Below are 24,555 nucleotides of genomic sequence, written 5' to 3'. Positions count from 1 at the left end.
TCATTCCTTTATTATTGTTTACATATTTGCCTTTATAAATAGTGCTGTGGTGACATCTTTTATATAGAGAGATTTTTCTAAAGTTAACATTTCCTCGAGATAGACTTTAAAAATGGAATTACAGAGTAAATGTGTCATAACATCCTTTGGTACCTTGAAGTACCCTGCCAATTACTTTCTAAAGGGTTGACACAGGTGAGATAGGACATTTTATCACTTCTCTGACAATACTGTGTATTCTTGTTAAGTAAACAGTCATTATCAGAGCATGGTGGCTTGTGCCTGTAGTCCCAGCTACTGGGAAGGCTGAGATGGGAAGATCACTTGAGCCCAGGAGCTAGAGTCTAATCTAGGCAACAGAGTGAGATACTGTCTTTAAAAAAGCAATTTTAAAAAATTCATTATAGACTTGATAGGCAAAGAATTGTATCTCATTTTTATTTTTTAAAAAGACCTTTTTATGAGTGAGAACAAACATGTCACAATCTATTCATTAATATGTTGCAGTTTTTCCATAGGTCCTTTGCATGTCATGTATCTCCCAGGATGTTACTGTGGTATGTGGAAGTGGGAAGGATTGTTAGGAGTGAAGTTCTTAATACTTCCTCTGTAAATTTCAGTAACCATTGTATTTATCAAATGTGGTAACTTTTATTGCTTTTGCTTTAATATTTTCCCTCAGGACTGCTTACTGTCAATGTGGAAAATTTACTGTTTCTCAACACGCAAATTTTAATTTTTAGAAGCTGTTTCCTTTATGACTTTTTTAAACTTTTATTTTAGGTTCAGAGGTACATGTGCAAGTTTGCTACATAGGTAAATTGTGTGTCATGGGGTTTGGTGTACAAATTATTTTATCACCCAGATAATAAGCATGGTACCTAATAGGTGGCTTTTCAATCCTTATCCTCCCTTCACCCTCCACCCTCAAATGGGCCCTGGTGTCCATTGTTCCTTTCTTTGTGTCCATAGGCACTCAATATTCAGCTTCCACTTATAAGTGAGAATATGTAGTATTTATTTTTCTGTTTCTGCATTAGTTTGCTTAGGATAATGGCCTCCAGCTCCATCCATGACCCTGCAAAGGACATGACCTCATTCTTATTTATGGCTGCATAGTATTCCATGGTATATATGTACCACATTTTCTTTATCCAGTCTAGCATTGATGGGCACTTAGGTTGATTTCATGTCTTTGCTATTGTGAATAGTGCTTCAGTGAACTTACTCCTGCATGTCTTTATGGTAGGATGATTTATATTCCTTTGGGTATATACCAAATAATAGGATTGTTGGGTCAAATGTTAACTCTGTTTTAAGTTCTTTGAGAAATGGCCAGACTGCTTTCCACAGTGGCTGAACTAATTAACCTTCCCACCAGCAGTGTATAAGTATTCCCTTTTCACCCCGATCTCGTTTACTTTTTGACTTTTTAACAATAGTCATTCTGACTGGTATGAGATAGTATCTCATTGTGGTTTTGGTTTGCATTTCTTTAATGATTAGTGATGTCGAGCATTTTTTCATATGTTTGTTGGCCATATATGTGCTTTGTTTTGAAAAATATCTGTTCATATCTTTTGCCCACTTTTTCTATGGGGTTGTTTTTTGCTTGTTAATTTGTTTAAGTTACTTATAGATGCTGGATAGTAGACCTTCATTAGATGCATAGTTTTCAAATATTTTCTCTCATTCTGTAGGTTGTCTGTGTACTTTGTTGATAGTTTCTTTTGCTGTGCAGAAACTCTTTAGTTATATTAGGTCTCATTTGTCAATTTTTGTTTTTGTTGCAATTACTTTTGGTGTCTTTATCATGAAGCCTTTACCTGGTCCTGTGTTCAGAATGGTATTCCCTAGGTTATCTTCCAGGGTTTTTATAGTTTTGGGTTTTACATTTAAGTCACATCTTAAGTTAATTTTTATATATGATATAAGGAAGGGGTCTAGCTTCATTCTTCTGCATATGGCTAGCCAGTTATCCCAGCACTGTTTATTTAATAGGATATCCTTTCCCCATTTTTTGTCCTTTGTTATTTTTTCTATCACTCTTAAGCATAAAAGTGACTCCATGCTTAGTATTATTGATATTTACATCTTCACTGATTGATAAAATAGTTTGACTTTAAAAATACATCTTAACAATGAATCCACCTTGAATTTGTTTGGGAATGTGGTGCGAGATTTCTAATTTCAACATTGAGCCATATTACACTGTTACCCATAACACCTTCCTTAGTAAGGCAGAGAGTGAATATTAAATTGAGCTACTGATAGCTTTCAGCCACCGTTTGATAAATGGCCAAATGGTAAATGGCTTTTTTGTAAAAATTAATCTTTTTACAAAAGAGCCATTTAAGAATCTATAGGAGCTCTCTAGGACTGTTGTGTTTGTTGACAAGATGAGGGTAACTTATTTGGCATCTGAACAAATTAATTAAAATATTTTATAGTAGTCCTAGACAGATTTGGAGATAGGAAAGTGGAAACAGTTTCTTTCTGTGTCTCTGTCTCTGTCTGTCTCTGTCTCTGTTTCTGTCTTTCTCTGTGAGAATTCAATAATCTTAGCAAAACCATTTAATTGAATAACTATAGCAAAACCAGTTGAACAACTGGACATCAGTCACTAGTATCACCACACCAAGTTTCTACTACTATAAGATCACAAGCTTTAACTTGCCTAACTGTCAAGCCCTCCCAGGTGCAAAAAAACTGGACTAGGTGCAAAAGGGATGCAGAGATGCAGACACAAATTCAGTTATCCAGGAACTCACAGTCATGATCTATATGCTTCATGATGTTCATGGTTTCCTTCATCCTTACCGTGCCAATAGTCTAATTTCTTCACTCTTGCTACATGATTATATACAGCTATTAAACACTGGTTTAAATTCTTGCAGAAGAGTCAGCAGCATTTTCTGTTTTATAAATTTGTCTCCTGTGAATAAGTGATAAACATAGGACAATTGTATTAATCTATTACATTTGAAATTGTAAGAAAATAACCTAGTTTTTTGGAATATTACGTGAACAACAAACAAAAATCAATAGGTTAGGAAAAGTACCTTAGATCTAGCTCAGCTCTGCATCTCATCTTCTAGGTGACCATGTATCCATCATTTAGTCGTTCTGGGATGCATTTCTCATACCTTAAACAAAGGCACACACAAGATGATTTCTAAGGCCTACAATTCTAGTGTTTGATGAAAATCATTCTGAAAAACTTAGAATATTGTATATGCTCTTCTGTTCATATTTATACTATTCATGGAGTCTGTATTTAAAGACATAATTCAGACCCATTATAACGCTCACCAATTTCTTAGGTTATTAAATGCAAGGCAGCTGTGCTTTGGGATCAGAAGAAACCCTTCTCCATTGAGGAAATAGAAGTTGCCCCACCGAAGACTAAAGAAGTTCGCATTAAGGTAAGCATGAGCCCTGGAGAACTTACACCAAAAATGTTATCAAACTTATATTGAATATAGCACTGGTTGGGTTGGATTCTTACATAAGGAGATGCTTCCCAAGTTTGGAGTATTAATTTCCTTACTGGCTCTTATATATTGTTAAGGATCTGGTCATACTGGATGTAAAATTAATGAGTTCATTATCCTTTAAAAAACAACAGCACTAACATGCTTTATTAAACTTTTGATTTGTTGAATTCTTATCCATGTAGAGTCTAATTAAAAAATGGTTAATAATCATAACTAAAGACTTCTTTTAAAAATCTTCTGTGCTTTTCACAAAGAATGAGGAACTGACCTGTGCCTAGAGAAATGACAACTTCCTGAAGTGTTTTTCTCCCTTTCTTTGGACAGAGTTTAACCTTGGCTTTGGACACCAGTTGTTGAGTAGGCATTGCTGCCAATCTTGCTTTGACTCTCTTACTGTTACCTGAGCACTACAGGAGCAGTAAGATTTTGCTCCTCACTTACCTTCTTGCATACTATTTCCTCTATTCTTCTTTAAGAGAGTCCAAGAAGGGCCTAGCTATAAAAATCTACTTTGGGGCCATCACATGGCAACATCTGCATTCTGGTTCCCTCACAAGAGCACCAATTTACTATAGAAAGGCACCAAGATTCAACCCAGTGTTTAAGGGAGCAGTATCATAAGTTCTTTCAGAGAGAGATCTTGCCTTATGGTTGATTTTTGACTCAGAATCTTCTAAGAGTGAACGTTGTTATTTTAGGCAATGATATTAAATAAACAATTATAATTTCTTCAAGAAGTTAAATATTCTCCCAATAGTGAAATGATCAATTTGTTGATTGGTGCAATGTTTTTGTCTTTGAACACAGATTTTGGCCACAGGAATCTGTCGCACAGATGACCATGTGATAAAAGGAACAATGGTGTCTAAGTTTCCAGTGATTGTGGGACATGAGGCAACTGGGATTGTAGAGAGCATTGGAGAAGGAGTGACTACAGTGAAACCAGGTGTATGCAGTTGTCAAGCCACAAGTTTGAAATAATTAGGCTTTGATTAGCCTATCAAAGAAAATAGCACACACTAGGAATTATTAGAGGGATCTTTAGCACAATTCAGGGAAATAAGCATACAATAATGGATTTTACAGAGTAATGTTTAATTTGGCAACATCACAACCTTTAGAAGGCAAACCTTATGCTGTTTATAAACCTCAGACTACCTTTTTAAAAGTCTTACTTGTAGTATGGGCTTAATTTGTATTTATTTCATATTTTAATATTAATGAACAGCATCTTATATCATGATGTTTTTTCCTGTAGGTGACAAAGTCATCCCTCTCTTTCTGCCACAGTGTAGAGAATGCAATGCTTGCCGCAACCCAGATGGCAACCTGTGCATTAGGAGCGAGTAGGTTCCAGTCACTTTTACTTTGATGTTATTTAAATTGTTCCTGTGCTAATTTTTGAATTGAATTAATTAATACATGTATTTAATTTCTCAAATAGCATTACTGGTCTCGGAGTACTGGCTGATGGCACCACCAGATTTACATGTAAGGGCAAACCAGTCTATCACTTCATGAACACCAGTACATTTACTGAGTACACAGTGGTAGATGAATCTTCAGTTGCTAAGATTGATGACACAGCTCCACCTGAGAAAGTCTGTTTAATTGGCTGTGGGTTTTCCACTGGATATGGGGCTGCTGTTAAAACTGGCAAGGTAAGAAACAGAGTAGGCTACTTTCTTTCTTTCTTCTTTCCTTTTCTTAAATGATTTCCTTGGAATCTTGAAGCGTTTTGGGAAAAAAGAAGTTTTAAAAATATATTGCATATTCAGGCTGCCAAGCAACTCAATGCCAAATCAACTGAAAGAAAAATAAAAAATTCAGATAAGAAATATTGTTTCTTAAAAAGTGGAAATAAAATTTCTAGATTTAATTTTTGTTTCTTTCACATCTCCTTTAGGTTCAAATTTCTAAATTTATATTTGCATCAAATTTATTTACAAATGACTCAAGTTATGTTTTTAAAATTTCTTCTATTTAAAAATGGAATTCAAGTGCAAATGTGTAGGTTTGTTACACAGGTATATGTGTGACATGGTGGTTTGCTGCACCTATTGACCCATTCTCTAAGTTCCCTCCCATCACCCCACTACACCCCAACAGGTCCTCGTGTGTGTTGTTCCCCTCTCTGTGTCCATGTGTTCTCATTGTTCAACTCCCATTTATAAGTGAGAGCATGTGGTGTTTAGTTTTCTGTTCCTTTGTTAGATTGCTGAGGATGATGGCTTCCAGCTTCATTAATGTCCCTGCAGAGGACATGATCTCATTCCTTTTTATGGCTGCATAGTATTCCATGGTGTATATGTACTACATTTTCTTCATCTAGTGTATCATTGATGGGCATTTGGGTAGGTTCCATATCTTTGCTATTGTAAATAGTGCTGCAGTAAATATACATGTGCTACATGTGCATGTGTCTTTACAGTAGAATGATTTATATTCCTTTGAGTATATACCCAGTAATGGGATTGCTGAGTCAAATAATATTTCTGGTTCTAGACCCTTGAGAAATTGCCATACTGTCTCTATGACGGTTGAACTAATTTACATTCCCACCAATACTGTAAAAGTGCTCCTATTTCTCCACATCCTCTCCAGCATCTGTTGTTTCCTGGCTTTTTAATAATTGCCATTCTGATTGGTGTGAGATGGCATCTCATGGTGGTTTTGATTTGCATTTCTCTAACGATCAATGGTGTTGAGCTTTTTTCATATTTTTATTGGCCATGTGAATGTCTTCTTTTGAGAAGTGTCTGTTCATATCTTTTGCCTACTTTTAGATAGGGTTATTCATTTTTTCTTGTAAATTTGTTTAAATTCCTTGTAAATTCTGGGTATTAGACCTTTGTCAGATGGGTAGATTGAAACAATTTTCTCCCATTCTGTAGGTTGTCTGTTCACTCTGATGATAGCTTCTTTTGCTGTGCAGATGCTCTTTAGTTTAGTTAGATTACATTTTTCAATTTTGGCTTTTGTTGCAATTGCTTTTGGCATTTTTGTCATGAAGTCTTTGCCCATGCCTATGTCCTGAATGATATTGCCTAGGTTTTCTTCTAGGGTTTTTATGGTTTTGATTTTTACATTTAAGTGTTTAATCCATCTTGAATTAATTGTTGTATAAAGTATAAGGAAGGGATCCAGTTTCAGTTTTCTGCATACAGCTAGCCAGTTTTCCCAGCACCATTTATTAAATAGAGAATCCTTTCCCCATTACTTTTTTTATCAGGTTTGTTGAAGATCAAATGGTTGTAGATGTATGGTGTTATTTCTGAGGCCTCTGTTCTGTTCCATTGGTCTATATATCTGTTTTGGTACCATTAACATGCTGTTGTGGTTACTATAGGTTTGTAGTATAGTTTGAAGTCAGGTAGCATGATTGCTCTAGATTTTCTTTTTGCTTAGGATTGCTATACAGGTTCCTTTTTGCTTCCATTTGAAATTTTTGGTTCCATATGAAATTTAAAGTAGTTTTTTCTAATTCTGTGAAGAAAGTCAATGGTAGCTTGATGGGGATAGCATTGAATCTATAAATTACTTTGGGCAGTATGGCCATTCTTCTTATCCATGAGCATGGAATGTTTTTATTTCCTTGAACAGTGGTTTGTAGTTCTCCTTGAAGAGGTCTTTCACATCCCCCATAAGTTGTATTTTTAGGTATTTTATTCTCTTTGTAGCAATTGTGAATGGGAGTTCACTCATGATTTGTGTTTTTAACTGGAGGCCCTTTTCAAGTTTCACTTTTTGAGCCTAACACCTAACATGTTCACAGGTCAAACCTGGTTCCACTTGTGTCGTCTTTGGCCTGGGAGGAGTTGGCCTGTCAGTCATCATGGGCTGTAAGTCAGCTGGTGCATCTAGGATCATTGGGATTGACCTCAACAAAGACAAATTTGAGAAGGCCATGGCTGTGGGAGCCACTGAGTGTATCAGCCCCAAGGATTCTACCAAGCCCATCAGTGAGGTGCTATCAGAAATGACAGGCAACAATGTGGGGTACACCTTTGAAGTTATTGGGCGTCTTGACACCATGGTAAGAGCCAAAATTTAAGAAGCCACAAAATACCCAAGTTGTTAGACATGCACAAAGTAAATTTAATTTTCTATAGCTTTATTAATAATCAATGATGGAAATAACTTTGTGATTGTCAGTTTTATCAGGCAAAACTAATAATCTCATAGCAATTTTGCCTAAAAAGTCAAACACTTAAGAGCAGGTTCACCTGACTAAAGTTGAATACCACATCATACCACTCTTAGCTGACTAGAGGGCAAGGTAGTCAACCCTTCTAGATAATTGTTTTAAGTATGATCTTTCTTGTATATGTAGATTTCTTGGCAAAAGTGATTCTATCTCTCTCTTGGATGTTAACAAAGTAATCATCAGAAGGTGACTGAGGAGAAGTGAGGAAGAGACACAAGGGAAAAGGGGTTATTCCAAATCTTCCCCAAATCTGTAATCCATCCACCTTCTCACTCTGTACGCTTGAGCTTTGTTTTCCCTCATCTGAATTCCTTTAGAATATGATCCTTCAACTTTCTTTTTTCTTCTTCTTCTTTTTTGATACGAAGTTTCACTTTTGTTACCCAGGCCGGAGTACAATGGTGATCTCAGCTCACTTCAACCTCTGCCTCCTGGGTTCAAGTGATTCTCCTGCCTCAACTTCCCAAGTAGCTGGGATTGCAGGCACCCACCACTACACGGAGGCTCATGCCTGTAATCCCAGCACTTTAATGGGCCAACGCAGGTGGATCGCCTGAGGTCAGGAGTTCAAGACCAGCCTGGCCAACATCGTGAAACCCCGTCTCTACTAAAAAAATACAGAACCTTCAACTTTCTAACCATGCCTCCTGTATGGCAGTCTGCAGCACCAGACTTTCAGTTAGATCTGTAAAATGGATCCAGGGCTCCTGGAACTAGAAAGCTCCATCCTGGTGTAGTGTAAGGAGATTTGGAAAAATGGAATAAAGCCATTTTTTGCTCAAGATTGAGTAGCAAATTAAATTTTGGTAATTTAGGAATAAATGTTCTTAATTTATCATTGTAGTCACACTTCTTTCCTAGTGAATCACTTAGATTTATTTCCTATCAACCAATAGCATTCTAGGTCATAAGTATGAAGCCATACATGGTATTGGATATATTATTAGAGCCTAGTGATTTCCGGGTGCTACTTAATGAAGACTGGTCTCTAAAAATGATGCTATCATCTGTTACTACAATCTAGCATGTATTAAATTATCAATTAATAACTGGATGGGCCAATGACCAGAAAATGTGAGTCAGTCTCAGAAATGCTCCCAAGAAAAGAAACTCATTTGTCCCACATTTTAGTATTTTATTTACTTTTCAGACTAAATGTAAAAAGAAAACTATGCTAAATTATTTGGTATAGTTAATTCAACTTAGTTTAGTTCAAATGGCTTTCTAAGGCTTATCTGAAATGGTGATATTGGTATGAAAATATCACAAGAATTTCCCCTGTGTTTTAGTCCATGGTACACCGAAATTGCCACAAACACTGACCACATTGATTGCTGTTTGCTGCCTTAAAGGGCAAATGTGTATGGAGATTTAATTAAGGACTAATGTTGCACTGAAAATTTTTTAAAGCAAGTAAAAAACAGAAGGTGGCCTAATTTAATTTCAAGACTTTGCCAAAGTGCATAGGTCATTTCAGAGCTAACATTACACTGTAAGAGACATAGGAAGCAAACAATCTCCTCCATTTTAAACTCAGATTGACGCCCTGGCATCCTGCCATATGAATTATGGAACCAGCGTGGTAGTAGGAGCTCCTCCATCAGCCAAGATGCTCACCTATGACCCGATGCTGCTCTTCACTGGACGTACATGGAAGGGATGTGTCTTTGGAGGTGAGGAAAGCAAAGCCCCTGAATTGGGAGTGATGGCTTTCACTCTGTTGCTTGGCAAGTGGGAGAAGCCTAACTTCTCAGGCTTTTCTTTCAAGAATAAGTATGAAGTGATCTAAAATGGAACTGTGACCATAATAACACAAAAGAAAATTCTCCACTCCTCACCTTGATGTAGGACTAATATTCATGGACACATTTTTAATATTAGCCTCTGCAATGCAAGTTCCCCAAAAACCTGAATGAGAGACACCAGTAGTGTTTCTATAGGGATGATTTATGTGACAGGAAGTTCTGATTTAATCCATTATTATTTATATATATATATAAGAATGTGTATTAAAATAGAATTTATTCTATTCATACTAGCACCAAAAAAATCCTGGACCCAAGCCAAAAGCAACGACAACAAAAAAGGGATTGTCACATTTTATGGGAACAGTTCAGATTCACGCTAGAAAGACTTAGATTATCGCTCAACAATTAATATTGTTTTAGTAAAGATGGAGGCAGGGTCACTCTGCTCAAGGCAGGTGACACAGTGAGTCCTTTTATTTCCCTCCTCCACAAAGTCTCATTTTCTAGTGCTTCCATATAGTGTTGTACTGGGTGCTTTGAAAGCACTTCCAATATTAGAGTTTGCCTTATACAATATGAGAATAATAACTGTTCAAGTACTTGCTAAGAGTACAAAAAGGAGAAAATGATTTTTCTTGACTTAGGTACACAATGTAGCGAAAGATACAAAAACAAAATAAAAGAAACAATATACAATTAAGTGTAGGTCTAGAAATTATAAAACAAATTATAAGAGGAGTTTTTTTTAGCATTTATTCTATGTTAAAAATTTTACACTAATGTGTTAGTTTATTTTATTTCTCAGTAACTCTCTGAGGAAGCTACTTAATGAATAATAAAATTGAGACTTGGAACTATTAAGTTTTTTGCCCCTGTAGGTCTAAATGGGAACTGAGATTTAAAGCTGGTCCATGGGAGAACAAACTTTGTCCTCTTTCTACAACATTACTTGGGGCATAAAAAAGCAAGAGGCTGGTTGTTATGGATGAGGTTTCTAGAGAAGGTTTCTTACGGAAAGTAAAACTTGAATTGAGGAATAAAACAGTAAGAGATATAAGTGGAACCTCTTTGCTTTGACTATTTTTGTGAAGTGGGAAGATGATAGATTATTCAGGAATATTAGAAGTAAAAATCAATTATTCAGCAAATATTTGTTGAGTGTATACTGAGTACAGGTACCATTGTGTTTACAGTGTACCATTCCAGGAGCTAGGAATGGAGAAGAGACAAAATATACCAAGTCCCTGATCTCGGGAGGTGTGAGAATCCTCTCATTTTGGTCTAGAAAGATTGACAATAAATAAATGAATACAGAGTACACCATATGGTTACAAGTGCCAAGGATACCAATAGAGGATGGGCAATAGGCAGTGCCAGAGGACCAGGGTGGAGGTGGAAGCGAATGCTATTTTATAAAGTTCAGGGGAGGCCTCCTTGATAAGGTAACATTTGAGCAAAAACATCAATGAAATAAGATATTCAAAATCCTTGGGAAAGAATATTCCAGGAAGGGGACATAATAAACACAAAAGGTTGTTGGCAAGAACTGTAAGAACAGGGAGAAGGTCACTATGGATACAACGGAGTGAGGACAGAGGACAGTCACAGTTGGGGCCAGAGGGCCAGATCATATGGGGCCAGAGGGCCTCTGCAAGGTTTGAGGAGTTTATTCTGAGAGAGAAATAAAACCACAGAGGCTTCTGAGGGAGGTGTCACCTGTTCTGAGTTCCATTCTAACACTCTCTTTCTGGCTGCTCTATGGGGAATATTCTATATGGGGGCAAAGGGCACAAGCAGGGAGACCGTGGACGAAGTTATTATAATGCAGGAAGGAAAGGATGCTGGCTTAGAGTGATGGGGCTGGTGAGAAGCAGTCAGATCTTGAATGTATTTTGAAGATAGAGCCAACAGGATTTGCTGAAATAGTTATTGTATGACAAAAAGTGTAGAATCCAAGATTTGGGGGCCTAGGCAACAGGAATGATGTCGTTATCATCATTTATTGAGAAAGAAGAGTATGGAAGGAATAGATTGGGGGCTAGGGTGGAAGCTGTAGAAACTAGGAGTGGTTTAGGGCAGGTTACACTTGTACACCTGTGAGATATCCGAATAAAGATATCTGCAAAATATAAGCAATTGGATATGAGTCTGTAGTACAGGTAGAGGTTTAGGATGGATATAGAAACCTAAGTGTTTTAAGCAGAGTATACTGAAAGCCAGGAGACCAGAGATCACTCTAGAAGTAAATGCAAATAAAGAAAAGAAACGGACCAAGGACCAAGCCCCAGGAATCCTCAGAGTTAGAGGTCTGGGAATTATTGAGAACCCAGCAAAGATGTATGGAAGAAGTAACTAGTGAGGAAGGTAATTAACAATGATAACAATGATGATGTAGTATCTAAAAGCTAAAGGAACAGAGTGTTTGAGAAAAGGGGAGCCACCAACGGTATCACTTCCACCTACAGTTCATGTAACAGCGGGAGTAAGAATTGACCCTTGTCTGGGTCAAAATGGAGCTCAAAGATGACCTTAATGAGAACTGTTAATAGGACAGTGCTGGGGGCAAGAGCGTAATCAGAACGGGCTCAGAGAGGATGAGAGGAAAGGAACAGGATCCAGAAACGGTGAACTGGAGACAATTCTTTCTATACAGTAAAGAAGTTTTTCTGTAACAGGAGCAAGGTGACTAGAATGCGATGTGGGTATCAAGAGTTCTTTTAACCTTTGTTTTTTTTAAATTTGATTTTAATTTTTATTTTACTTAAATTCTGGAATACATGTGCAGAACATGCAGGTTGGTTACATTGGTATACATGTGCCATGGTGGTTTGCTGCACCTATAACCTGTCATCTAGGTTTTAAGCCCCACGTGCATTAGATATTTGTCCTAATGCTCTCCCTTCCCTTGCCACCCCACCTGACAGGCCCTGGTGTGTGATGTTCCCCTCCTGTGTCCGTGTGTTCTCATTGTTCAACTCCCACTTATGAGTAAGAAACATGTGGTGTTTGGTTTTCTGTTCTTGTGTTAGTTTGCTGAGAATGATGGTTTCCAGCTCATCCATGTCCTTGCAAAGAACATGAACTCATTTTTTTTCATGGCTGTAAAACCTTTATTTCTTATGATGGGACAAATACAACTTATTTGTATGCTGCTGGGAATGATCTAACACAGGGAAGGTGATAGTGCAGGAAAGAGAAGGAATAAATATAAGGTAATAAAAGGTAAAGATGATTTAGTAATGTCTAAGGAGAAAACGTGTGCTTATTTACAGGTTTGAAAAGCAGAGATGATGTCCCCAAATTAGTGACTGAGTTCCTGGCAAAGAAATTTGACCTGGACCAGTTGATAACTCATGTTTTACCATTTAAACAAATCAATGAAGGATTTGAGCTGCTCAATTCAGGGCAAAGGTAACTGTTTCTTATGATGATCTTGTCTCTTCTCCACAGGCTACTTTTAAAATTTAGTACTTATAAATGTGCCTATTTTCCTCATATTTTATTTCTAATTATTTAACCTAGCCAGATTGATACAGGTGATTACTTCTCTTTACTCACTGTATTAGTGCATTTTCATACTGCTTTAAAAAACTGCCCAAGACCGGGTAATTTATAAGAAAGGGATTCAATTGACTCACAGTTCAGCATGGCTGGGGAGGCTTCAGAAAACTTACAATCATGGCAGAAGGCAAAGGGGAAGCAAGACACCTTCTTCACAGCCTGCAGGAAGGAGAAGTGTCAAGCGAAGGAGGAACAGCTCCATACAAAACCATCAGATATTGTGAGAACTCACTCAACTATCATGAGGCTACCATGGGAAACTGCCTCCATGATTCAATTACCTCCACCTGGTCTCTTCCTTGACATGTAGGGATTATAGGAATTACAATTCAAGATGAGATTTGGGTGGGGGCACAAAGCCTAAGCATATCACCAACTCAGTATGTCATCGTCCTATGTTAACCAATTTTTAAAAAGCTTTTGGATTTTGTTTACCTAGTTGACTTCATTGCGGCTATTTTTTGTTTCATCATAATGCTGCTAGTTATTGCAAGTAGGCCACAAAATTTCCTTATTTTACAGTTTTCAAAGTGCTTCCTCAAGTGTGCATTTTTCAGATCCCCATAGGCCAGGTATTCTTTTTACCATTTTTAGATGAAGACTAAGGTTATGAGATGCAAATAAATAACTCGTCAACCCTGCTGGGGTACTGCCAGGATACAAACTAATTGCAAAACTTGTGCTCTTTTGACCACATAACAAACTTCTCTGATAGAGCTTGGCAAGCTCTGGGTAAACACAGGTGTTGTGATTACTACTCTTGTTGCTTTTAAGGATTGGGCAAGGGTTGACATCAAGTATGGATTCATACAAATTATATCTACAACATCTAACTCATGGAGGTCTCAAACAGCAATCAAAAAGCCTGTCTACAAGATGAAATGAAGTTCAGTCATTGGGTCTATAAATAATTATTGAGCTTCCACTATGTGCCAAGGATATGGATTTCATTAGTAAAAGGAACTATACATTGAGATCCAAACTTTTACTTTTTTTTTTTTTACCTGAGAGCTTTTTCAATGTTGTGTCTTGTCTCCACATCTGGTCTAGCCTAAAGGGTCACTGTATTATGAACATACATTTTTTTAAGGAAGTAAACAATGGGATTGTGTAAGAAAAACTGTCAGAACCACTCAATACTCCTTTACTTAGTTAAGCAAAACTAACAGCTTAGTATGGACTGTTTGGAAAATAATTACTATATTATATGTTTTCCAAAGAAACAAATTCTGCTTCAAGAATTTTGCTTCAAATATCATCTTAATGCAGGGATATCCAAAGTGATATTTGTAAACCTAAATGCTTCAATTTCCATTTACCTCCTGCACAGCTCCATTTGAAAGTCCCACTTACATCACCTTCACTCAAAATAATTTTTTCACCAGTGATTTTTATCTCAGCAATTGTATCATGCATTCCTCCTTTATAGATGAGAATCCACAGCATCATGTCTGACTTCTTTTTCACTCTTGCCTACCACATACAAGCCGACGCTAAGCCTTGGTGATGCAACCCTTGGTTTCTCCTTTAGCATGCCTCATCTCATCATGCATGTTCATTGCTTTAGTTCAGTCTCATCATTTCTGACCCAGACACAGTAGTGAGATAATAGGTTTTCCACCTTCATATTAAAATACATTCCAGTTAGTCTTTCACTAAGCTTCCAAACTCAAGTTTCCCAAAAATGTCAATGTCTTAGTATGGTTTTGGAAGCCTTTACTATTGAACTAAAACCTATTTTGTTTCAACAGTTAAGAATTTGGCATCCATTCTATCAGCCACTGCAGCAGGTTCTTGGGATAAAGTGAGGGAAGTAGGTCTCGTTTACTTGTAGGATCTCTTGGGCATCCAGAAATCTAAGCACACTGGATTACCCTTCCTGTTCACATGTTCCTAGGCTTGTTCATGTTTTCTCTTTAACCTAAAAACCCCTTTCCTCTTGTTGGCATTCTGAAATCATACTGATGCTTCCAAAATCAGAGTTGCACAAGAAAGAAAACTAATTGGTAAGGACTTTGATCCCAAAGGATTTCCAATAACAGAATTTACCTGAAGTTTCTATGACAGAAAGGACAATTGTTTAAACTATGCTTTTTTGAAAGATATGAAAAGAAATCATTAAAACCTCTCATTTTACATTTCAGCATTAGAACTGTCCTGACGTTTTGAGATCCAACGTGGCAGGAGGCGTTGTGAGGGTGACCTGGAGTTTCTCTTTTAACAGTTCCCTCATCTGAGATCATGGCTCTGTCTCAAAAATACAAGCAGAAGTAGAAGGCTTGGTGAAGACACAGAACCCTTATAAAGGATTATTAACATTTATAAACATTTAGAGTCTTGTGAGCACCCGGGAATTAGTATAATAACAATGTTAAAAATTTTAATTTATATTTTGTAAGGCCATAATTGTATCTTTTAAAAATATATCCTTGGATTTTTACATTGTAATGGAGATTTTTAAGAGTTTCAACCAACTGCTGCAGATATGTATCTCAAAACAGATATAGCGTGTAAAGTTATAGTAAATGCATCTCCTAGAGTAATACTCACTTAACACATTGAAATTATTGTATTTTAGATTTGAATATAAATGTATTTTTAAATACCTCTTATGAGTTAACTTGGATTAGGTTTTTGAAATCAGTTCATTCCATGATACATATTACTTGATTAGATTAAGAAAGACAGAAAAGATTAAGGGCAGGGCACATTTTTCAACAATTAAGAATCATCATTACATAACTTGTTGAAGCTGAAAAAGTATGTCATATAGGTATATGAGGCTATTTGCCAGCATATATTAATATTTCAAAAAATTCCTTTTTGTAATACTGAATATAAATGTAGAGCTAGAATCGCACTATAGTATTTATCATAATGTTCAGTTTGATACGGTACAATTACAAGTCCCTATTCACTGTGCTTAGTAGTGACTCTGTTTAATAAAAAGTGTTTTTATTTTTTAACAACTACACTGATGTATCTATATATATCTATAGCATGTTAAAAATACTTAAAAATTGTATAAAATATTTGTGGTGATATATTTTTAAACAGTCAGTTTTACTTTGTTATGAGTTTTTACTGGTTATAAAGAAAGTGTTGAAGCACCTGAAAACATAAAAATACTTTATAAGACACTTAAGAAGTTGGGTGGTCATAGCCGAAATTGAGGCTTACAATATTAGGACATAATATAGATTGGACAGTCCTACCATCATAAATTGCAAAATGTCTAGGTATTTATCAACCACTTTTACATGATGAGTATTTCCCAATGAAAAGTGGCTTGAACTCAAGGGGTAAAATTTCCTTTTTCTTTTACCAGCTTGTCAATCTAGGCCTAATATAGGTCTAAAAAAACAGCTGAAATAGCTGAAAAGTATAAATAATTATTTTGAAATATCTCCATCATCAGCTAGATTTAGCTATGGCAATTCTCAAAACACTATGAATAGTTACAGCTTTTAAGAATTATATTTTACATATACATATATATCTATGTTTATGTCTATAGATAGATACATAGATAAATGATTGATAGATGATAGAAGATAGATAGGTAATAGCTATAGATAAGTATAGAAAATCTCTACCCAAGAATCATTTGGAGACATTTCCTTCATTCATTAGCAATGTCTGTAGCTGGCATCTCAGAATCCATTAAGAAAGGAAAAACTGCCCCCAAGAAAGCATTTTTAATAAGAAAAATAAGTAGAATGGATATCTCTTGCCTCAAAGTTTGAAAACATGTAAATAGGATACTGAAAGTAATATGCAAATATATCAAAAGAAACAAATCCAAGGAATAAACACATTTATGTTCTCAGATCACAGTTTTTTTAAAATGAAATCCACTTTATGCCTACAAATTATATTTTGACAAATATGCTGCATATGTGACAATATATTTAATATTTATTATAATATTTTGTGGAATCATTCCTCATGTCTGAGCCTGTCATGGCCAAATAATGAGCAGAAAGACCTTCTACTATCTTTCTCAGGGTAACTTGCCCATGAATAGCATTTTGAGTCATCAGAAAACACTGAAGAGATCAGGAAATCTGCTTATTTTGCATATTTCTTATTTCTGGTCAATGAAACCACAAAGTATTGTCAAACTGAGTTCTTGAATATAAATCAAAATATAAGTAAGCAGTAAGTAGCTAGAAGAATGCTAAAAGAAATATCCAACTTCTTCTTTAAAGAATAGTCTAGACTTTTATCACTTTAACTGATATGTAGAGAATATTCATTCATTGGGCATTTTTTTTTCTTAATTTCAACCATGTATCAAGCACTGAGCTAGGTGTTTGGTATAAAGTAGTGAATAAAACAGTTAAGGTTTCTTCCCTTGCAGAGCATATGGTCTAGTAATGAAGGCGGCTCCTCTCTGCTAGAAAGTGAACACTCTTCAGGACACCCTGGCTGCAGAAAGGAGTGACCCACTGCAGGTCTCCTGTGGGCTGTTTTATCACTCAATAAAGTTCCTCTTCGCCTTGCTCACCTTCAGTTGCCTGCATACCTCATTCTTCCTGTTCACAAGACAAAAACTCAGGACCCACCAAATAGGCGGGCTAAACTAGCTGTAACACAAACAGGACAGAAACACACCTCTTGCTCACCATTGTTGTAGGCAAAAAGAAGACAGAGATGGAGAGAAGAGCTGTGACCCTTTGGGGAGCCCAGACCTAGGAGATCCCCACTCCAGGGCTATAACACCCTCTTTGGAACCCTATGGTTCCTGACGTCTCCAAGCTTCCGGGCACCACTGCATTCTTGGTGTCAGCTGTGGAAGTTGCTTATGGTGTGCCTGGTCCAGCTGCAGACTTGCAGGAAGCTGGTGCTCATGCCAGCGCCTGGAGCCAGCATGCCTGGCTATGCACAGTGGCCAGACCCCACAGTTCTTCACACACCCTTCATCACTTCATGGCTGGCTCACCCTTGGTGAGTGTGGGATCCAGACTAGTATCATGAGCTGAGGATAGCCTGCCAGGCCGAGTGAGCAGAACAAGCTCAGTGGGCCAGAGCAAAACACAAGCAAAGGTACCACTAGCCACAGAGGCTTCTGGCTGGCAAAGCGACACCCCAAGGCTCCAGTAACAGTAGGAGACATTTAATAAGTAAATAAACATATAAATTTATTACTTAAATTTTTGATAAATGATAAATAAGGCAATGATGAAGGTGCTGTGTTAGAAAAATGAAGAAAAACAGGAAGGCATTTCCAGCTTTCTGTAAGGCACTTGAAGGCCTCTCTGAGGAGGTAAATTTAAGCTTACATGGAAGGATAAGCTAGAGCCAGCCCTATAAAGAGAGGAGTAAAATTCTCTCAGGTGAAGGAACAACATGGCCAAATGCTAGTAATTTGGGAAAAGCTGACCTAATTATTTTTGGGAACTATAAAAGGGCCAGCGTAGATGGTATTTGCTGCAAAACATTAATGATATTGTTTAGGTTCATGAAGCTAAAATAAATGCTAAATCCTTGTAAATTTTTATACATTTATTTTAATAATCAGCTTCCTTATATATACCTCCAGAAGATAATGTGATTTGATTACTACCAAGATTGATATAAAATTATTTTAATTTAGAGGAAGCAAAGGACTATACAGAAATAACATTCCCAAGAGTACCCTCTCACCCATGACTTCAACCAGAGTCTGCAAAGATTTCTTCCACCAGCAACTTCCTTTTCTCATTTCTCTTTACATCTAAAATTATTTATATTTTTATGTAATAAGTAACTAACTAAGGCCTCATAAACTAGTTTGTAGTGTTCATCTTCTTCATTCCTAGGTATTTGTCAATTTTTTTTATTCCTTACTCCCTCACGGAGTTGGAGTCCCTTCATTAAGGAAAATCTCAATTACCTAGGCCACCAGCTTTAGGTTCCAGTAGCTCTTTACACCACATATCTGACTTTGTCTGTTACCCTGTAGGGTACAGAAAAGTGACAGATGCCTTCCCTGAAAGTCCATTCCATTTTACATGTAAAGTGTCAAAAATAAGAGCTACATTCTAAGTTCTTTCTCAAAACAGCACCTAGTATTAATAGAACATTCTGTGTCCAATGGACATATGCAAACATTCTTAGCTGATTCAACAATTTAATTGAGAGAATTGCATATTTCTGGCTGTGTCAAGTGTCCGGCTCATTAAATGCATCTTCATGTTAGCCAAAGAATTGAATGAAATACCAAAGCAAGTTTTTGGCAACAGCTCTTCCAGGTAGGCAAATTTTAAATTTTAAATTTGGATTTACTTTTCTGTTTTGTAAATGAATGAGACTCAAACTTCAGATTCAAGTCAGTATTTTAATTAAAAATAATGTTTGCTAGCATTAGGACAAATACGTAATGCATACAGGGCTTAAAACCTAGATGACGGGTTGATAGGTGCAGCAAACCATCATGGCACATGTATACCTATGTAACAAATCTATATGTTCTGCACATGTACCCCAGAACCAAAAGTAAAATTTAGAAAAAAATGTTGACTCTAATTTGCAATGGCACATTTGAAAAAAAAATAGATATATTGTTTTAATTTTACTAGCATTTTATAAATTTCAGTGCAAGTTTTGGCAAAGATCCACATAGTTACAAAACTACCAGGCATGCATGGTTTTGGTACTATTTATTCAGAAAGACCTCTTACAAAACAAATGTTCCTGCCAAAATAGGAGGTACAAATATTGTACTCTGATTGTGTATTACAACTTGTCAAAACTGTGATGTGGTGCCCTAGTTCAGGAGGCCTGGGTTTGATTACAACTCCACCTCCAATTAAAATTCACAGTAGCTATTTTCTGAAGTCTCATATAGCATTCTCAAAGGTTCTAAGTAGAATGAGGGTTCTTTTTTATTATTAATAACTTTACCTACCATGGTTTTGAAAGGGTTTCTGAAATTGTCATAAAGTTGGCTGTTGGTTTCTCTTTACCTTCCAAAAGAAGACTGAGGAGTGTCTCCCTTAGGAATAAAAGGTGCTAAAGCACTTGCAATTTTCTGCTTCAAAATAAGGGACTTATCTGATGAATTTGTTCTAGAAAACTAGAATCATAGAAATAGTCTTTCCTGGAAGCCACTGAAAGTTCTAGGAAGCACTTGGTTACATTTGAAAGAAACACTCAAAAGAGATAGCTTGATCCAGGTCTAAATCCCTCAGAAGAAACAAGAGTAGACTGGGTTCTAAGACCTCAGTCCGAGCACCATCAGGAGGCCTTATTTTATCCCTACCTGCTTATAGGATGCTTGGTGTGGCAGAATTCTAATCCTACTTTGGGCTGTTGTCTCTTTGAAACTTAAAAATATTGAAACAATGAATTCTCTCTTCCTCTTCCCTGCTAGCTTGTTGCCCCAGTTCATTCCTTTACCTCTTGTCCAGATTCCTGCAATAACCACTGAATGCATGTCCCTGCCTACTATAGAATGGCTTTGGAATTAATTTGAATAGCTTATTCAAATCCCCCAATTCTACCCATGGGAATGCTAAATTGAGCACTCTCTTCCTCTGTCCTTTAAATGCAAAAGGTTTTTTGAGAGCAAAGGAGAAAGCAACATCACACTCATTCTCCACTGATATGGTTAGGCTTTGTTTCCCCACCCAAATCTCATCTTGAATTGTAATTCCCATAATCCCCATAATACCTACATGTTAAAGGAGTGACCAGGTGGAGGTACTTGAATCATGGGGGCATTTCCTCTTGCTGTTCTCATGAAAGCGAGTTCTCATTCTATCTGAGGGTTTTATAAAAGGATCTTCCTTCTTTGCTCAACACTTCTCCTTCCTGCTGCCTTGTGAAGAACGTGCCTTGCTTCCCCTTTGCCTTCCTCCATAATTTTAAGTTTCCCAAGCCATGCTGAACTGTGAGTCAATTGAACCTCTTCCCTTTATAAATTACCCATCCTTGGGCAGTTTTTAATAGCAGTGTGAGAATGTACTAATACATCCACATTCTCTCACTTCAAGTCTTACAGGAGGATACCTCATAGTCCTAGCATGGACAGGATGTGTAGGATAGAGAGGAGATGCCCTGTTCATTGTGACCAGCTCTGCTTGGGACCCAGCTGATTCTTGTTTATGTAGGAGTGGGGCGGGGCTAGATTACCACCTGAAAAGGGTGGATGGAGGTAATGCCAAACACAGGTGCCTCCTAGGCTTAGGTCTTATCTCTGCCCTCCTTCTTTCCATCAGAGTAGGAACTCTTTCTTATTCCTCCCTTTCCTTTGAGAAGAAGGAAACTTATATGTCATTGGCTTGTTTCCCTCTTAAAATCAAGGCAGAGGATTCAGGATCTAATTACCATGGATTTACCTGCATTATCATTCATTGGAGACAAGCTTGGTTCTACTTTGGGAATTATGACATTCTTCTAGTGAGATTTACTCAGGTTCAAAATGTTTACTCAGTTCTCACCAAAAACATGGTCTATGTGACTTAATTTTTCATTGTTCTTTAGAAAATCACCAGTACTTAAAGAGAAATTTTGGTATCCTCTTGTCTTTCTTGAAGATAATTACAAAGAGACCTTCAAGAAATTTCACATACCTTGCCTCTTGTCTTATTCCCTTCAGCTATAGCTTTCCCACTGTCCCCAGAGTCTAACACTCAAAAGTTAAATCTGATCATGCCACTCCTTTGCTTAGTAAATATTCAGGAGCTCTACTTTGCCTCCAAGATTATTAATAGGCATCAAGGACCCCTTGAGATGGGTTCCCATTGCTCCCTGCACTACTCAACATTCACAGGCAACATTAAAATGCTGCACCCACCATGCAGGGTTTTATTTTCTTTCTTGCTTTCTCTCTTGCTACTCGTCCTCCTTGAATATTTTCTCATGCTTCCCCTCTGTCTTGGCAAATTCCTGCTCATTTTTTAGGATTTAGTTTTGTCTTCACTCCTCCAGAACATCTCCTCTGATCTCAATGTGTCTCTAGTCTCTCAGTAACCTAATATAAGTCTGTTTTTTCACGTACCATGTTAGCATTTAATTTTCTGTTTATGTGTTTGTTCTTTTATAGATCTAATCATCTACCTCAAACTGCTGGCAGAGACGCTAGCAAGAATAGATATTCACTAGATTTTTCTTTTCTTTCTTTCTTTCTTTCTTTCTGAGGTTCTCAATGCTCAATTTAAAAAACAATTTTTCTCTATCTTTTTAATTTCAATAGGTTTTTGGGAAATAGGTGGTGTTTGGTTACATGAATAAATTCTTTAGTGGCGAGTTCTAAGATTTTGGAGCACCCACCACCTGAGCAGTGTACACTGTACCCAATGTGTAATCTTTTATGCCTCACCCTTCTCCCACCTTTTCCCCGAGTCCCGAGAGTTCATTGTATCACTCTTATGCTTTTGCATCCTCATTTGCAATCCCACTTATGAGTGAGAACATACTGTGTTTGGTTTTCCATTCCTGAATTACTTCATTTAGAATAATGGTCTCTAATTCCATCCAGTTTGGTCCTTTCAGGACTGGTTTTCTCTGCAAGACTTATGAAGGCAAGAAGGTGGCAGCATCTAGCTATGAGTGAGTTCATGCTGATGCTAGGAAGAGGAACAGAAATAATCACCCCTTTTTGAGTGTATCTTGGGACATTTTTCCAATTGCCTTGTTTGCTTTTCTTTTCCAGAAGAATTGAGAAAAATGAGGACACAGTTGAGAATTTTGTGCTTGATGGAGACACCAAACCCAGAGGTGCTGGTCCAGCTGAACAACTTGAGTAAAGCTCATCCTCCCACTTTTGTCATGCAGACCCTGGGAACTGCTTTGGGGATGAGAAAAATGAACATGAAATGGTCTGATCAGTATGTAAACCATCATCTTGCTTATAGATTCATAGACTGAGGGAGTTATTGGGAGAGATTGCTTACATCTTCAGTGTGACTTCAAGTCTGTCTTTTTATACTTTATTTACAATTATTAGTATTTATTAGTATTTAATCCCACAGAATGATCTCATTCTCCTATTTTAAGTGTTCTAATTCCAGCACACAATTCCTCTACCTATAGGTTCTAAATATATAATTGTAGGTTGAAAGAATGGTTTGTTCATTCAACCCTAAGCATTCAGTGGTTGCTACATTCTTTGCGTTATATTTTCTCAGTTCCTTATGTTGGTTAACTTCTAACTGATTAGGCTGAGAACTAGAATTTCTATCACAGTAGTACTCATGCTGAGTAGTCACTGCTTATTGATTTGTCTGGTGGAAAACCTGAAGGCAGGACCTGTATCAGTTAGGGTCTTGGCAGGGAACCACTGTTTAATCAAATTAAGGCTTAATGGGAGATAATTAATAATTTTTTTTTCAGAGGTATAGGCAGAGTTAATCACTCCAACAAGGACTGTTGAAGTATCCAGGGTCTCTCTACGGTGGGAAGCTATTATCGTCCCTAGGCCTGAATGTCGATGAGACAAGGGAGTTATCAGAATCTGGAATGGAGCTATAGCCAAGGGGCTTCCTGAGAGGAGCAGTGGCCAAATGTGATTGAGACTCACTGGTAAAATGATTCATTAACCACAGGCAGAGGCTGACCATCATAGGCCTCCTATCAATGACTTATTTTTCATTAATAAGTCACCATCAATGTCTCTTTCATTTCGATAGCCTCCTCTCAGGCTTCAGGTTTTGAGAAAACTGGTCTACCAGACAACATTTTAAAGTAGTAACTATTTTTCTCGTTGCTATCAACCAAAGTCACACATTAATGCTGAGCATTTTACAGAATACTGAACAGAAGGTTGGTATAAAATAACTAGGGATACCAGACTGAGTTTTTACAGCCCAGTCAGAAGAAAAGCAATTTGACATACTTGTTACCCTTTGCAGTCTTAGCAAGAGAAAGACATGTGCTTGTTTATTATCTAAACTAGCAGTTTGCCCCTAATACTTCTCAAAGCTGAAGGACTCTCTAAGATTGAGAATCGATGAAATAAGTCTTCAGATTTGATAAATTGGTGTCCCATAGGGAAACTAAGGCCAACATGAAATTTGCAGTTGACTTTTGTGGTGACTACCTTCCCCTTTTATAATCTGAGTGTATTATGCATTTATATATGATTTTTTTCAGCTCTATAGACTAATGTGCTGCTCAAAAGGAGATTTGCAGTTGAAGAGGCAAATTACTATGACAAATGAATCTGTTTTCTCTACCAAGGTAACCTACTAATTTATGCAACACACTTGGGACTCTAAGCAGGTTATTTGGCACCACACCTTCTAATCACACCCACTCTTTGTTGTGTAGCTGGATTCCGTTTTCTCATTTAACACATTGTTTCTTTCCCTAAAAATGAGAATAAATAATCTTGTTCTTTGAGAAACAAAGTTGGAAATTTGTGTATTTTTATAGCATTATTTTGTGTATCATTTTTGAGATAACTATTTTCAGATACTGGGAAGCTATGAGGCCATATCTGGTTTCAGAGTTGCATAGCTATTACAGGCTGAACATTAGGTAACATATTGAGTTTTTAGTCTGTGTGAGCTCCAGTATTGGCTGGTTTCCCTCTTGAACTTTGCATCCACAATTC

At 37.0% G+C, this 24,555-nt stretch overlaps 1 protein-coding gene across 4 annotated transcripts in view; it reads left to right on the top strand.

Moving 5' to 3' along the window:
* Positions 1-24,336, top strand: part of LOC105717539 (all-trans-retinol dehydrogenase [NAD(+)] ADH7) — a 93,608-nt gene extending 69,272 nt beyond the window's left edge. For 2 of the 4 annotated variants that reach the window (XM_064369497.1, XM_012452801.2), the window contains exons 2-9: positions 3,324-3,425; positions 4,305-4,443; positions 4,756-4,843; positions 4,942-5,158; positions 7,273-7,533; positions 9,242-9,377; positions 12,725-12,863; positions 15,158-16,071. In XM_064369497.1, the coding sequence (XP_064225567.1) occupies positions 3,324-3,425; positions 4,305-4,443; positions 4,756-4,843; positions 4,942-5,158; positions 7,273-7,533; positions 9,242-9,377; positions 12,725-12,863; positions 15,158-15,182 (1,107 nt within the window). In that variant the 3' untranslated portion in view covers positions 15,183-16,071. Of the gene's footprint in view, positions 1-3,323; positions 3,426-4,304; positions 4,444-4,755; positions 4,844-4,941; positions 5,159-7,272; positions 7,534-9,241; positions 9,378-12,724; positions 12,864-15,157; positions 16,072-22,653; positions 22,973-24,092 lie in introns of those variants that run through there. The other 2 variants (XR_010339824.1, XM_064369491.1) reach the window with 2 other exon arrangements.
* Positions 24,337-24,555: the final 219 nt, after the last annotated feature.

Source organism: Aotus nancymaae, unplaced genomic scaffold (assembly GCF_030222135.1).
Source record: "Aotus nancymaae isolate 86718 unplaced genomic scaffold, 86718_ANA_hifiasm-v0.15.2.pri h1tg000006l, whole genome shotgun sequence".
Classification (NCBI taxonomy): domain Eukaryota; kingdom Metazoa; phylum Chordata; class Mammalia; order Primates; family Aotidae; genus Aotus; species Aotus nancymaae.
Note: the sequence above shows the minus strand (reverse complement) of the source record. Positions and strands in the feature narration are given on the sequence as shown.